Source organism: Gracilinanus agilis, chromosome 4 (assembly GCF_016433145.1).
Source record: "Gracilinanus agilis isolate LMUSP501 chromosome 4, AgileGrace, whole genome shotgun sequence".
Classification (NCBI taxonomy): domain Eukaryota; kingdom Metazoa; phylum Chordata; class Mammalia; order Didelphimorphia; family Didelphidae; genus Gracilinanus; species Gracilinanus agilis.
The window spans coordinates 518,272,810-518,290,223 of NC_058133.1; the positions used below are offsets into that span (position 1 = coordinate 518,272,810).

The 17,414-nt window shown below is 40.1% G+C and overlaps 1 protein-coding gene across 1 annotated transcript in view; it reads right to left on the bottom strand.

The window, feature by feature from the left end:
- The window catches only part of LOC123246916 (aryl hydrocarbon receptor-like), a 125,667-nt gene that overhangs the window by 25,472 nt on the left and 82,781 nt on the right, over positions 1–17,414 (bottom strand). Inside the window, exons 7-10 of the mRNA XM_044675691.1 lie at positions 8,223–8,312; positions 3,212–3,335; positions 1,719–1,861; positions 23–225 (exon numbers count right to left, since the gene is read on the bottom strand). Coding sequence (XP_044531626.1) covers positions 23–225; positions 1,719–1,861; positions 3,212–3,335; positions 8,223–8,312 — 560 coding nt within the window. The remainder of the gene's footprint in view (positions 1–22; positions 226–1,718; positions 1,862–3,211; positions 3,336–8,222; positions 8,313–17,414) is intronic.

Here is a 17,414-nt window from a genome sequence, read left to right on the forward strand (position 1 = left end):
ACAACATTGGCATCTACCATACCTAGCATCACAAGCCATTGGTGTGAAGTCCAGCTTATGTTTGGTCTGAAAAAAGTATATCTTGGTCTGGAGTTTCTGGATGGAGAGAGGCTGGAGGGGCATTGCTATAGCAAACAGAGCCAACTGAGGTGGCATGAGGGATCCATCTTCAGCTCTTTTATTCTGCCCATGGAGGAATTTCAGCCGACCATGGAAATTCAAAGCCTGGAAAGAGGATAATAAATAACAGAGCCAGAAGGACATGTTTTGAAGGAACAAATGAATCACCAAACTTTAGAGACCTGTTGTCCATCACATTAGAGCTCATTCTTTTATCCCAGAAGAGTTTTATGGCTCATTTGGAGAAGTGGAGAAATTAAGCTCCCTATAATCTTTCCCTGTTCTCTGAACTATCTGAGATAAGGTAGATACAACTGATACATTCAATACACCACAGTAGAATGTAAACTCCCTGGGGGCAGGGATTGCCCCACTTTATAGAGGACCCAGACCTTTCCAATTAATCTCTTCATCTGCTCTGTTTGGTTTTATTCCACAAACATCTGTGTAAATAGAATTAGCCAGATCCCATTAATAGTCAAAAATCTACTCAACCCAGGTGTGCTAATGATGTCACTCCCACCTCCCTTAGTGGGGAGGGGAGACGAGTTACCCACACGTGACAATAAGTAACAAATCAAGAATAAGGGACTGCCCTTTGGGCAGTCCAAATCAATGTAGAAACGGCCATTTGTCCATTTGAATTAGAGGTGGACCACAGGAAGTGATGAAAGACACGATCTCTTTAAGTAAGTGAGTGAACTTCCTGTGGGGCAGTTGCCCTCTGGAACTGGAGGAAGAAGCATCTCCTGAGACCACAGACAGCTTACACTCTGTATTGTCACGTGGGTAAGTTAGGCTGGCTTCCTTGGCCTAGCTGGGCCAATTCTAAACTCTGCCTATCTGGCTGTTGGGCCTTGTGGCTTACAGCTTTCATTTATTTAGACTTCTAACCTCCCTCTTCTCTTTATCCCTACTTTACCTTCCTGATTGTAAATAAACTCCTCAACCCGATGCTGACTTGGGTCTGATTTAATTACGGAATCAACCTGAATTGTTGATTCCTGGCGGCCACATATTTTTAATATATAGAAATAATAACTAAATTTTAATTCTTACACATCATGGCCCTTCCTTGGGTACCCTCCAGTTGACCCTCCTAATCACCTTTCAAACTATATGTTTCTTGAAGACAGGGACTGTCTTTTTCTTATATTTATCCCCAGTGCTTTGTGCCTGGCACAAAGAAGGTGCTTAATAAACATTTATTGATGATTATTAACTTTAATTAACTTCTAAAAGTGAGATAGGCCCTGCCTTTAAGGAGCTTACATTTTGTCAAGCAATAAATGTCACATATGGAAATTAATAATCATCATATCTAGAGTAAACGAGGAACCTTTTACCAAAATCTGATTTGAGATCAATGACTAGACATGGCCTCAGTTTCTCTAAAATGGATAGACTATTATATTCAATATCTACTGGCTACCATGGTTCAATATGGAATAGAGAAATGGGATATGGCTAAGAGACATCCCTTTCCCCTCTCCACTGTCCCTGATATGGGAGAAGGTGGTCTCTCAGGAGGGGAGAGTTGCTAGAGAGCCATAGATCTATGTGGACCAATAGGGATCAATGACTGAACATGAGATTACCATGAACCCTGAAGAGTTGTCCAGCAAACAGCGCAATCGGCAAACAAAGCTTCTCTCTAGAAAGGAAGAATTCTCTGGTGGCAGGTGCTGAGGGTCATAGGTGGTGGTACCACTGTTCAGAGGGCTTTCATTCTCAGGCAGAGCTAGGAGATGAGATGAAGACTGATGAAATATTAGGATGATAGGATGATGATTCTCACAGACAATTTTTTTGCTTTTAATTTTATTATTACATTAATTTTGCAATTTCATTTTAAATTGATTTTGCTTTTAACCCTTTTTAACCTTTCTTTCTTTGCAATATGGATTTTAACACCATCATTCCACTGAAACTGCTCTCTTCAAATGGTATCTTCATTCATTCTAATGGCCTCTTCCCAGGATCCCTCCCAATACATTAATGCACCAACTTTAGGTATATGTCTCCCTTTCTTTCAGCTCATTGGAGGTTAACTTTCAATGGACTTGTGAACAAAGTTATCTCCAGCTATAATAGAACTATATGTGATTGCAGGACATCTTTGTGAAATACTTCTACTGTAACTTCAAATTCTACCATCTAGGGCCAAGAAGAGAAAGTTTAATCCCTCCTTTCAGGTAAGAATCCTTTAAATGTATCTCTTATGTCTCCTGAATCTCCAGATGAAATCTACCTGGGTCCTTCAACCAACCCTCATTCACTGTGATCTTAAAGATATTTTCCCATCTGGTCACTCTTCTCTGGATATTCTCTAGCTTATCAATGTCCTTCCTAAAATGTAGTAACCAGAATGAAATAATATTCCAGATGTCATCAAAAAAGTGTAGAATGTAAAGAAACTATCATCTCCTTCCTTCCCTTTGAAAACCTTAACGTGCTTTAGAAGTAATAGCAATTATTACTATTATTAATGTAGTCAAACATTTCTAGGACTAGCTTTTGTGGCTGCCATAACACAAAATTGGCTCACATTGAATTTGTAATCATAAAATCCCAAGATCTTTTTTTCAAAAACCAACACAATTCAACCTCACCTTGTACATGTGAGATTTGATGCTTAGAATTCAGGTGTGTAACTTCATATCCATCTTCATTAAATTTAATTGTATTAGATTTGCCTCAGTGTTCTACCTCACCATTTTTATTACAAACTCTATAATTTAATCCATCAAGTATAATTCATTCCACCATTTAATCTACAAATGTGAAAAGCATTTCATCAATGCCTTTAGCTAAGTCATTGATAAAAATCTTTAACAGCACAAGGACAATTAGGATATTCTGGGATCTTCTTCCAAGCTGACATCAAGTCAGAAGTGGCTTTCAGGTTCAATCATTCAAGTATTTCTGATTATGATGGACAGAGGTAAGCATTCCATGGCTGCAAAGGTGTATGGTTCAAACTAACTGATTAGGCCAATTGATATGTCCACCATAAAAAAGCAGAAACAGTTTCATGCCTCCCCACATTCACAAAATGACTTCTGAGTATGTTGATAGCTCAAATACTCACATCTGGAGTCTTGCTCTACTTCCCTGAATGACGTGGGCTTCAGGGACCAGTGCAGCTGGTGATGGAATACGGCCCTGTCATCGGTGTGGATCAGCTCAAATATGCTCTGATAAATAATGTCTGACTGCAAGAAGAAGGCAAAAGATCTGGCCTCTTAGAGGGGCTTCTTATGCTCCCTGAAGCTAACCCAAGGGACAGCTAAGGAAGACTGAAAAGGAGGCATTTTAAGTTGGTTTATTTTTAAATTATTTAGTGATGTCTTCTTAAAAATATGTATTTCAACCCTCTCCTCCCCACACAACATATATACTTACTAAACATTCATTAGTGACAAAAGCAATTAAGGAAAAATATTTAATATAGTAACCACTCTGACCATGGGCTTTTCTTTCTGAGTAGTCCCCCCACCTTTTGTGAGGAGAGATGCAGGTTTCATGAAGTCTTCTCCAAGAACTCAAGGGAAGCACTGTTCCCTGAAATAGTTGCCAGATTTATTCTTCTCTGACTAATATTTATGCATCAGTATCAGAGAGTTCAAAGATCCTCACATGCGTGTTCTTTTCATATGGCCCTATATGACTCATCTCCTCTGGACACTATGACTGAAAATGAGTCATGAAGACTATAATAAAGGAAAATGATAATGTATGTGTGGCCACCTTTCCATGTTGAAACATGTTAATTTGATAGTTAGGAGTGGTCCAGACTAGATTTCCACATAGAGTCTGAAACTATAATCACCTTTTCTTATATCTAAAAATTACAGAAGAAATTGAAAGGGAAGGAGAGAGAATAGGAACTCAGAGAAGAAGTCGTTGCCTTGGACTAGAAGTCAGGAGATGATAATTATAATTATAATGCCATTTGTACAATATTTACTATGTGCCTAGCCCTCTGCCAAATGCTTTAGAATTATTTTCTCATTTGATTCTTTCTATTACCCAAATGGTAGATGCTATTATTCTCATTTTACAGGTGAAGAAACTGAGACAAACCATATTTAAGTTACTCACCTAGGGTCATTCAACTAGTAAATGTCTGGGACTGGATTTGAACTCAGGTCTTCTTGACTCCAGATCTAGAACTCTATTCACTATGCCTCCTTGCTACCTCTTGCTTGAAGCATATTTCTGACACTTAGTAGCCAAAAGCCAGAAGCATTATAGCAGTTTGCCATGCTATAGCAGTGCTCATCCAGAGAACGGAATAACAGAGGGAACTATGGAAGAGGGTCAGGATGCATGTGAGACTCCATTAGACATAAAGGAAAGGGACCTGCCAATTCCATCCCCAGAAATCACTTAGGGCAGAAACGAAGGCCCCATAGTGAGAGGAGGCTGAGACAGTTTGGAGATCCAGCCCTCAGGGAAACTGTCGTCAAAGGGAAAGGAGTCAGAAAGTGAAAAACATGGGAATTTTAAGAAATAAAGTAAAAAGACTGAACTTACCAAAGATATTAAGAGGAAAAAGACTCATTTAAAATGTTTGAATATAAATAGATAAATCAGCAAGGAAGATATTAATAACAGAAGGGAATATGGTCTCTGGATTAACTAAATTATTCAAGACATTTATGAATAGTTTAAATATGACATAGGAAAATCAATCTATACTTGATGGTGCAGAGGAGCTTGTAGATTCCAAAGAAAACATGTAAACACAACAGGATACTCCCAATTGGTTTGAGAGATAAATAAAAATTGTGAAAGCATAATATATGTCCTGCACAGCAAAAATAATAAGCAGAATAGAAAAACTTGAATCCATGGTGAAACCACTTCCAGAGAAACAAAATAAATAAATAAATAACTGTGAACTCACATAAGTAAAAGACAACCTGGAAGAAGAAAAGTAAAAACCAATAACATTCAAAAACATATGATCTCTATACTAGCAAAATCATGGTCTCAATGACAGAATATATAAAGAACTTAAGTATTTTATGTCTTCCAGAAGAATATGACAAATCAGAAAACCTAAACACTACAAAAATTAATATAAGAAAGGCAAATTTTTCATTAAATGCCATCATTTGGGGGTTCCCTTTTCTCCGTTAGTAGAGTCACTAACCTAGTCTACAACTCCTCACCTTTTGCCAGATATACTGAAATAGTCTGTACCCTCTCCTAGTGTCCTCCAACCTGTATGATTACTCCTTCTTAATCTGCTCTGCTAGATCCTTACCCACCTCCTGCCCTATAACTGTAGGTTAGATTCTGTCCTGGGCCCTCATCTTTTTTCTCTCTAATGTACTTCCCTTAGTTGTCTCATTAATTTATGCAGATTTTGTTACTCTCTCTATACTGATGATTTTCAAACCTATATATCATGCCCCTATCTCTCTGCTGGACTCTTTCATCTTCAACTGCCTATCAGACATAGAGATTCAGTAAACAGTTTAAACTAAATATGTGCAAATTTGAACTCATTATCTTTCCTCTTAACTCCATCACTTTTCTATTTCTGTGAAGGGCAACACCAACTTCCCAGTCCCTCAAGCTCACAGCCAAGGAGTCATCCTCAACTGTTCACTGTTTCTCACTCCTAATAGCCAGTCTGTTGTCAAGGCCTATTGATTTCGTCTTTGCTGCATCTCTCGAATACACTCTGTTCTCTCCTCTGACATTGCCACAACTCTAGTACAGATTCTTATTGCTTCATGCCTGAACTATTGCAGCAGCCTGCTGCAAAGTTTGCCTGCCTCAAGTCTCTACCCATTTCAATTTATTCTCAATTCAAGAAGCCACAAAAGTGATTTTCCTAAAGTGAAGGTCTGACCTTATCTCCTACCTGATTCAATAAACTCTAGTGGCTCCCTATGGTCTCCAGAATTAAATACAAAATCCTCTGGCATTCAAAGACCTTCATAACGTAGCCCTAACCTACCTCTCCAGTCTTCTTACTGGATCTTATTTCCAATCTTACAACTCTGATCCAGTGGCACTGGCTTCCTGGTTATTCTACAAACAAGACACTTCATCTCTTTGCTCTGGCATTTTCTCTGACTGTGCTTCATGCCTGGAATAATCTCCCTCCTCTTCTCCATCTACAAGCTTCCCTGGATTTCTTCAGGTTCCAACTGGAATCCAATCTGTTATAGAAAGCCTTTCCCAACCTGTCTTAATTCTGGTGCCTACCCTCCATTAATTATGTCCTACTTACCCTGAATATAACTTATTTTTGAATCTTTACCTTATGTCTGTGAAGATGGAATTATCTCTCTTAGAATCAATATTGTGTATTGGTTCCAAGCAGAACAGCAGTAAGGGCTAGACAATGGAGGTTAGGTGACTTGCCCAGGATCACACAGGTAGGAAGTGCCTGAGGCAAAATCTGAACTCAGGACCTCCCATCTCTAGGTCTTACTCTCAATCCACTAAGCCACTTAGTTACCCTCAAATATAGATTATTTGTATATTTTTGTTTATTTGTTGACTCTCTCATTAGATAGCATGCTTCATGAGGGCAAGGGCTATCTTTGGTCTCTATTTGTATCCCCAGTGCTTAGCACAATATCTGGCATATAGTAGGCACTTAATAAATGTTTCCTAATTGATTGATCAGTCTCCCTGCCTCACATATGTCACCTCCCTATTCCATCCTCTAAACATCTACTAAATGAATATCCCTAATGAGCAGACCTGACCATGCCAGTTCTCAGCTCAAAAAGACTGAATACCCTGAGATAAAACGCAAACTCCCCTATTTGGCATTTGAGGTGGTAACGATCTAGAGCCAATTTGTCTTTTCAGAATGACTTACTATTTGCCATGCATACTACATCCCATCCAAACTTCCCTGCTTTCTTTTTTCACATTCATGTTTTTCTATCTCCTGTACTCCTCTTGAACTCTAACTCTGAAATCCCTAGATCTCATCAATCCTTCCCTATAAGATTTCTTCCTGATTTCCCCAGTTGTTAGTGGTCTTCCCAAATGACTTCATTTATACTTTGTGTGCATATTATATCCCCCCAGTAGGCTTTAAGTTTCTTATGAGCAGGGGGTGGCTTGACTTTCATCTTCATATTTCTAGCACTTAACAATATGTGTAGCATATAAGCAACATGTAATCAATACACATTGAACTAAGCTGGAAAGCCCTGCTACCGACCTCAGTTGGGGTCATGTCCAAAAGGCACTTTGTTCACCTTACTTTAAATACAGATATTCAGTTCTTTTCATTATCATTTTGTTTTCATACCTTTTATGGAATTTGGGCACAAAAAGAGCTCCGGTTCAAAATCAGAGAATCTGGATTCAGATCTTAGCTATGTCCCTTACTACCTCTTTGACCCTGGGCAAGTCACTTTGACCCTTGACTTCTCATCTGTAAAATGAGAATGTTGGAATTGATGACTTCTAGTCAACTTTGAATCTATGATCCTCTCAATCTCTTTAGAGGCCAAAATTTCTTCTTCTTTACAATAAGGAATAGATGACTCTTTACTTCTTTAACTCTAAATCTAAATTGATAAGATGCCATTGTTCAGAAAATGGCCTAGCTTACCTTAACTGAGAATAGAATACCAAAGGACCAGTGAAGAAAACTGGGATGATGGGGAAGCAGAATTTTTAGTGAAAGGATAAAAGACAACAATGGGGAGTCAGAAGTCCTAGTTCCTTCATATAACAAATCTAAGGCATGCCTCTAGCTATTTTTTGTCATCTACAGACAATAACTAATAGTAATAATAATTAATATTTCTATGGCACTCTAAGGGCTGTGAAATGCTTTACATCTGTTAATCATTTACATGTTTAAGGGGATGTTGTAATTAATCATCTTTAAGTTCCCTTCCAGCACTACGTACAGCCTGTGAATCCCTGGACAAATAGTTTTACTTCCCTAGGCCTCAATTTCCCCATATGTAAAAAGGAAGAGATTAATGGATGACCATTATGATCCTTTCCACTTCTAGGTATCTGATCCTATGAGTTCATTCTAATACTATTTCCACTATATTATACTTAAATAAGAAAAAAAATTCCAAAAGAAAGCCACAACTGACCTGATGAAATCCTAGATGATCCTGCACGGTAGAGGAGACATAGAAGATATATCCATCTGCAGTGACTGCAATTAGAAAACCATGGAGAGCCTGGAAGAGTGAGAGAAAAAAAAATTATAAAAAATCTCAGCCACTGACCATTTTGCCTTCATTATTCAGAACTGATCCTGGGCCAAAGCCCTGTTTCAGGGTCAGAGAGTATTTTTTGCTACAGCCCAATCAAGTCAAGGAATCTCATACATCTTTGGCTGTTGAACCTAACCATTGCTTAGGACAAATTAGGTAAAGATGGTTTAAGACAATGCATTCCAATTCAATTAAGCACCTACTTTGTGCTAGGCACTACCAAGGTACTATAGTCAAAAAAAAGGAAGAAGACGACAACATGCACCTTGAAGAATTGCTCAGATTTTAACTTGTTTCTGTTTTCTTGGCCAAAGAAAATGAACTGAAAAGGGAAGAATGAAAAAGGGGTAAATATGTTGTTTGCTCCCAAGACAAGTAAGAGTATTGTAACAAAATACATAGCTGCCCTTAATGAGTTCAAGTCATCTGACTGAGATAAGCCCAAATTACTGGAAACTGAAAGAACTGGAAGATATGTTTTCTGAACATGATCAATCATCTTAGAAAGATCTGATCAATCATCTTAGAAAGATCATGGAGAATGGGTGAGGACCCATAGAACTGGAGAAGAACAAATATTCTAATTTCAAAAAAAAAAATGGAAGTGAAGGAGATATGGGACTCTGCAAACTATAAGCCAATGAGCTTAACTTCAATTTCTGGCTAAATTTTAAGCTCTTTTTTTAAAAAATTCCATTTTATTTTATTCAAATTCTGAATTCTATCCTTTCCTCATCTCCTTTCCCCATCTACTGAGAAAAGAAGAAAAATAGCCTATTACAACTGTTTACAGTTTTACAAAACAAATTCCCACAATAGCTATGTCAAAAAAGGAAAAAAAGAGGCAAAGAAAACAAAGAAAGAACAGGAAAGAAGGAAGGAAAAGAAAAAAGAAAGGGAAGAACATGTTTGTATGCATTCTGTGTCCACCAGATCATTATCTGGAGGTGGACAGCATGCTTCACCATAAATCCTTTGAAATTATGGTTGGTCATTAAGTTAATCTGAGTTCTTAAGTCTTTCAAAGTAGATTATCTTTATAGTATGTTGTTGTTATTGTATAAAGTCTTCTCCTTGTACTACTCACATCATAAGTTCATACCAGTGTTCCCAAGTTCTTTTTTAAACTATATCCTTCATTATTTCTTGCAGCATAAGTTTATCTCATCACATTCATAGACCAGACTTGTTCAGCCATGCTCCAATGGATGGGCATGCCCTAAGTTTCCAATTCTTTGCCACCACAAAAAGAGCTGCTATAATTGTGTGTGTGTGTGTGTGTGTGTGTGTGTGTGTGTGTGCATCTGGATCCTTTTCTTCTCTCTTTGATCTCTTTAGTACATAGACATAGTAGCAGTATAGCTGGGTCAGGGGATAGGCATAGTTTAATAGTTTTGAAGCCATAGTTAGGGTTAGGATTAGTGAATACATAGAAAAGGGAGTGGTGATGAGGGAGAGTCAGCTCATGCCCAAATGATGCCATAGCTTCTGTTGTTCTGTTTATTACACTGTGGAAGAGGATGATTCCATAGCTCTGATTTTCCTACATTTTACACCAGTCAAACAATATATTTTACTCTATTCCTGTGAATGAGATAAACAAATAAGAGTTAGGTGATGGCAAGGTTTTCTTCATCCCCCAGCTATCACTGCTTTCCCCCAGAAGACACAAAATTACTTTGTGCATGTATAAAATGTATATAGGTGTACAATATATAACACACATTGTGTATTTGTACAATGAATTATAAACAAATATAGATATTACATATCATATAGACTTGAATAATATATGCTATATAATGTATATTGTAATGCGATATACCTTTTTTAATAGCCTTATCTTCTTTTTTTTTTTTAAACCCTTGTACTTTGGTGTATTGTCTCATAGGTGGAAGATTGGTAAGGGTGGGCAATGGGAGTCAAGTGACTTGCCCAGGGTCACACAGCTGGGAAGTGGCTGAGGCTGGGTTTGAACCCAGGACCTCCCGTCTCTAGGTCTGACTCTCACTCCACTGAGCTACCCAGCTGCCCCAATAGCCTTATCTTCTGCCTTAGAATATATAAAAATGCAGAAGAGTGGCAAGGGCTAAGCAACTGGGGTTATAATGGATGCCCAGAGTCACACAGTCTGAGATCAGTCCTTCTAGCTTCAGACCTGGTGTTCTATCCATTGTACTATCTACTTGTCTCCCCTTTTTATGTTTATATATTTAGCATAATATTTTACACTGGAGATACCATATTTATTTTTTTTTAAACCCTTCCCTTCTGTCTTAGATTCAATACTGGGTATTGGTTCCAAGGCAGAAGAATGGTAAGGGCTAGGCAATGGGGGTTAAGTGACTTGCCCAGGGTCACACAGCTAGGAAGTGTTTGAAACAAGATTTGAACCTGGGACTCCCATCTCCAGGCCTGGCTTTCAATTCACTGAGCCACCCAGCTGCCCCCTAAAGGTATCATATTTAAATAAATATAGTAAATATGTGTGTATTGTATCCTCCAATTGAATGTAAACTACATGAAGGCGAGGATTTTCATCTCAGTTTCCCCAGTGCCTGTGACAAGCCTAGCAGGTGCTTAATAAATGCCTGTTAACTGACCCACTGATTTGCAGCTAGTTGAATGAGCAGAACCAAAACATAGACATTAAAGGGTTGGATGGCAATTTGGAGGACGCTTTCTGATGGACACTTCCAGGAATCTATCTGCCTTTGACTTTGTGCCATTCCATGTTTTTGTCAATGATTGGGGAAAGGCAGAGAGGATAAGCTCATCAAGTTTGCAGGTGACACCCACCTGGGAAGAATAAGCAGCCTATTGGATGAGAGAATCAGAATCCCAAAAGAACATAACAGATAAGAACTTTGGACTGAGTTAAACAAGATGAAAATTGAAAAGAACTGCAAAATCTTATGTTCAGGTTCAAAAACTGAACTTCCCTAATACAAGGCAGGTGAGGAGGAGTAGCTAGATAGCAATTCATCTGTAAAATATCTGAGGTTTTAATAGGCTCAAAACTCAATATGTCTTCAGGATTCTGAAGCAACCAAAAGTGTAGTTGTGACTTTCAAGGGGCATTAAGAGACATACTGGATCCTAGAGTCTTTCGTCTGTTCTCTGCCCTGCTCTGACCATGTCTGCAGTCGTGTTCAGTTCTTCTCACTATTCCATTTTAGAATGAACAAGGATAAATTTGAAAGCATCCAAAGGAGATACAACCAAAGCCTCTAAATTATGGCTCATGATGACCAGCTGAAGGAAGTAGGGATCTTTAGCATGGAAAAAAGAAGACTCAGGGAGACAAAGGATCCTAGAATTTGAGCTGAAAAGAGACCTTAAAAGCGAACTTCTTCATACTAAAAATGATAGCTGTATTCAAATACTAGAAGAGTTATCACAAGGAAAGGGGGAGATATTTGTCCATTTGGTCCTAGAGGGCAGAAATGGAAGCAATGGGCAGAAGTTGCAAAGGGACATACGTGGTTAGGCTTTAATGAAAAACAGCAACAACAACTTCTGAATAATGAAAGCTATCCCAAAGTGGAAGGGGCTGCTATGAGAGCTGTTAGCATCCATCTTCGGATGACTTCCAAGATAAGCACTTGTCAGGAATGCTAGAGAGGGGACTCTGGTTCAGATAGGGGGCCTCTGAAGCCATCATCACTTCTGAGATCGAATGACCCTTGCACACTGAAACTAATTTGCCTTTGTTCTAATTCCCTAAGGTCAAATCCCAACCTTGTGAGATATTAGAGATAAAACATTGTCACTTTTGGAATTGCATATTAACTTGTTTAGACATTCAAAAGAACTTCTGAATGAAAGTATGTCAGAGATAAGGTATTTCATTCACTTCCTGATCAATCTTTAAAAAACAAAAAAAAACAAACAAAACAAAACAAAAAATCCTTACCTGCCATCTTAGAGTTAATACTGTGCATTGGTTTCCAGGCAAAAGAGTAGTAAGGGCTAGACAATGGGGGTTAAGTGAGTTGCCCAGGGTCACACAGCTAGGATGTGCCAAAGGCCAGATTTCCTGATCATTCTTAAGTAATGAATTATATGTCCTGCAGAGACCTCTGCTATGACTATTTAAGATCAAGGTCTCCACAGAGGAAATCCAGGCTGCTTGATATGTCTTTGGTGAGCATGGTTTCTACACAGGATTCATAAGAAAGTTAATGGTAGACTGTTACAGGAGAATTATGAGAACATTGCCACAGGTCTCCATAAGAACCCCATGTATTTCTGTCAGTTGTATCCTGGTATCCATGTTAGTTCCTAATCCTAATAGGGACAGGGGGAGGAACTCAGCCATAGTAGTCAGCCATGCAGCTCTTGGCTGAATTTGAACCACAATTTGTCGTTTTTCAGTTGTCCCACTTGCATGTGTTCCGGGCCACCTTGCCTAAGGAATGGATAACTGTCTATTCATGTCAACACAGAGACAAAAGGGAAAACTGGTACACAGTTTAATAGTTTTGTAGCCATAGTTAAGGTTAGGATTCGTGTATACATAGAAAAGGGAGTGGTGATGAGGGAGAGTCAGTTCATGCCCAACTGATGTCATGGCTTCTGTTGTTCTGTTTATTACACTGTGGAAGAGGACGAAAACAGGAAGCTGGTACTCCTGGGGCCATACCACAGCACTGATCCTATGAGTCATACCTGACCACTGTTTGCTCCTGCTATCTCTCCCTAGAGATATTTTCTTTTGGTGAGCCATAAGAAAAAAGGACTTTAAAACTCCACTCTCTTTGCTGTAGCTCCAGTGCAAGGCAGTAGAGAAGGCATTGCTCAATACTTGGCTCTACTTGTGCTCCCCTTGCCTCCACATCCCATAGGATCTAGTCTTATCTATAACCTAGAGTTACCAATCAGTCAATCAATGGACAAAACTTTATTAAACATCTACTATAAGCCAAATACTGGGAATATACAAAGATAAAAATAAAACAATTCATGTCTTCAAGGAGTTTATTAAGAGAAACAACATTTGCTCAGAAAAGTATATAAAATATCCATTTTACCTTAATAAATTATAATATGATACATTTGTAGAATTTATTTAGAACATATATTACTAATATATAAATATTTATAATAATATTAATATATATGTGCAGTTTAAATATGAGAGAAACACAAACATAAATACCTTAAAAAGATAAATGTCTGCTCATTGAACATATTTCTGTAACACCTATGATACCCCAGGACTTTTGGATTCAGAAAAGCATACCTAAAACTAAAAATATGGAGGCAGCATTCTGGTCCTCCAGAGCAAAGAATGAATGCCTTAAGGACATGAATACTTAGTACTGAAATCTTAAGGGAAATACTTCAGGGATGATCCATCCCAGAGTTGGCTCAGTGATGGAGTCTGTCTCCACTGGAGTTCTCCTCATCCCATGTCCTGATGGAGATATATACCTGCTCTCAGCAGGACCCACTAAAACACCAGCAGCAAAAAGCCTTTGGCTTGTAGCTGGGAAGCTGGCAAGGCAGTAAGCTGAGCTAGGATTTCCATGGGCCACCCCCTCACTACTGTGTGTAAGCCCAGAAGCATCCATAGCTCATCCTTCCTTCTCACCTATATCCAATCAGTTGCCAAGTCCTGTCAATTTTAATTCCCTAACATACCACATCTTTCCTCATGGGTCCCCTTATCCTGTCATTGCCACCCTGCTTCGTGCCCTTGTCAGCTTTCCTTTAGACATCTATTAAAAGCATCTTACTTGGAATTCCATGTGAACTGGAAGAACCTCCAAGAATTGATGCAGAGTGAAAGGAGCAGAACCAGGAGAACGTTGTACACAGAGACTGATACATTGTAGCATGATCAAATGTAACTGACTTTGCTTCTAGTAACGATGCAGTGATCTAGGACAATCCCGAGGGGCTTATGAGAAAGAATGTATCTACCTCCAGAGAAAGAACCGTGGGATCAGAAATACAGAAGAAAAACATAGGATGGATTAAGTAGTTCGATGGGGATAGAGTTGGGGTTTTGGTGTTAAAGGATCACTCTACTGCAAATATGAATAACATGGAAATAGGTTTTGAACAAGGATGGAAGTGCTTGTCAGCTCCAGGAGGGGGGAGCATAGAGTGGGGGAAGGGGGGGACCATGAATCATGTAACCATGGAAAAATATTCTACATTTTAAAAGGTGGGGGGAAAGCCTCCTACTTGCTCTCTCTGCTTCCAGGCTCTAAAGCTCCAAACCATCCTCCACTCAGCTGTCGAAATAATTTTCCTAAGCATTCAATATGATCATGGCACTCCACTACTCCACAATCCTTAGAGTCTCTATTGTTCCTTAGTATAATACAAACTTCTGAGTAAGGCATTCAAGGCTCTAATGCTTTGGATCCTACCTACTCCCTATCTTAATTTTCATAATTCTGTGTCACAAGCATATATGTCTGTCAGGCAGGATCCATGTAAACTAGCCAAAGAACTATTTCCAAACTCAACATATCTTCCCATCTCCTTCCATTCGTATGGGCTGTGCCCTATGCCTAAGAGATGCTTTCTCCTCATTTCCACCCATCAAAAGCCTCTCTTTTCCTGGCTCAGATTATATCCCTTGTCTGCTAGGGAGTTCTTCCCTGATTTCCCCAAGCAATTGTTCTCTGCCTCTGGACATTTTCCTGGAATCTTTCCTCTATCCTTTGGCACACTTGACCTTACATGACATTTCTCTGTGTTCCGCCCACCCGCCCTCCCTCCCCCAGCAGGAAGCTGGTTCTTCCAAGGGTGGAAGGGATTTTCACTGTTGTCTCTGTATGCCCCAGGCTTAGCCTAGGGCCTGATACACAGAGGCATGAAACATGTGCATGTCCAACTGACATGAATCTCTACAAAAATCCCTTGCCAGTGTTTCAGTTCTCTTGAGACTGCCTAATGAGCCCAGTGACTTCTAGAGTTTCCAAACTATCTCTGAACAGTAAGGGACCCAGGCCAAAGACTTCCAGAGAATGAGAAGAATGGCAGCTTGCTCAGCTTTCCATCTATAGTTGCCAAGCACAGAGAAGTGGAGGGTCAGCTCAGGTCACACCAGGAGCCCGACCCAGCAATGTGCTTCTGACTCTCCTTTAGCCCTCGGGCTGCTAAATAAAAGGAGGAGCCCTCGTGTACCTCCTGTACCTAGGGAGTGCCCCAATCCATTGACTGGGTCAGACCTGAGTCAGCACTGCTTTTGGCTATTTCCAGAACTGGCTCCCAGGGTTCTATTTGAACTGATCCCAGCTTTGCCATGTGCTGCATGGCCCCAGGGGACAATGGGGGAATGGGGGAGGAAGCAGGAGGGCATAACAGAGACAGGGTTTGGCAGAACTCCAGGACAAATTTCTTATTTATCAGAGCCAGGCCTCAGTGGAGCCGGCTGCTTTGGGTGGTAGTGGGTTCCCCCTATTGGAGGTCCTGAAGGAGAAGCTGGAGAATCCCCTTCCATGTACAAGTCAGACAAGATGCTGTGAAGACAGCTAGGGTGAAAACCCATAGTCAGGAAGACCTGAGTTCAAATCCAGATTCAGATGCATACTAACTGTGTAACCTTGGGCAAGTCACTTCCCCTCTGCCTGCCCTGGTTTCCTCAACTATAGAATGCTGGTAACTATACTAATCTACCTCACAGAGTGGTTGTGAGAACCAAACGTAATATTTGTAAAAAGTTCTTAGTGCAATGTCTGGCCCAAAGAAGAAACTATATAATAATGCTTGTTGGCTTCTTCCCACCCTTTCCCTTCCAATTCTGAGATTCTGTATAGTTCAGTGTCAAGAATGATATAATAGTTCTGGCCCACTCAGGAGCTAAAGTCCTCCAATGGACTCCAAAGTCCAGGAAATGCCAAGGTGCTTGTCTCATGTTCTTGCTAGGCAGTGGGCCCCATCTCATTCCAGCCAAACATCTCTCAGTTGATGTTATTATGGGATAAAAGCATCAAGGTACCAATTGTGCATTAACCAGCCTCACCTACGTGTCCCTTGATGCAAAGTCAATGAGGCAGAGCAAAGGAGAAGACTGGAACCTGTCTTGGGATGGAATGGCTCAGCCCATGGCTTTCCAGCCCAGCCTGGCCAGATACAACTCAAAGACCCCCTTTGCTGGTCAGTCCTCACCCAGCTGAACAACTAGAGAATATCGGGGTCTACCACTCCCCACTCCCAGGCCTCTCTGCCTTCCTGACCCGGCCTCAAAATGGGACAGGAAGCCCAGGACTTTCTTCTCTCTTTGTGAGTTCCCAAACATCTGGTTTGAGCCTACTTTCAATGGAAAATACCATCCAACAAGCTTCTTATCAGGTTGTATCTGGAGCTGGTGGCAGTGACTTGCCTGCCAAAATCCAGAGGCTTGGAGAAGACAGCTGCATGCTCCATCTTTTAAAAAGAGGCAAAGCTCAGTCTGAATTCTGGGTCCAGGAACTGGTGGGAACAGGGTGCAACCAAACAAAGGACTTATTCATTTCTCCCATCCAGAGACCGAGGTCACCAACAATGTTACCGAAGTGTCAGACACCAATGACCTTGGGATTTTTTGTTTTGAGCAGCTCACCCCTATTTGGTTGTTTTAAATGAACTTCCCTTTTACTGGTGTTGCTTTCACATGGATGGAAAGAGGCAAGGAAGGATGCCAGCTTGTTGGGGGAGAGGAGGAGAGTCCCTCTCCACACTATTCCATTTACAGACAGAATTAAGCAAACAAGGACAAAACTACTGTCCAGCAAGAAGGTGGTACCATGGTGTGTGTTTATTGGGGAAACCAGGTATGTCAAGGAGAAAGGGGAAGTCATGGTTTAAAAATCCAACCCCTTCCTAGCTTGACAAGTGGTTTGGACATGTAATAAATGACTCTTCATTGATTGAGTAATGACTCTAGAGAACACAGGGAAATACTCTATGTCACAAGTTGGTAAGTGTCTCCAAATCCACAAACCCAAAGAAGTGTGTCTGAGGAGATGCCTGGTACCCTGGGGCACCCTTAGCTTTCCAGTCCAGCATTGTCTTATTTGCTCACAAGCCACCAGGAAAATGCCAACCCATCTCACCTCCTAAAGA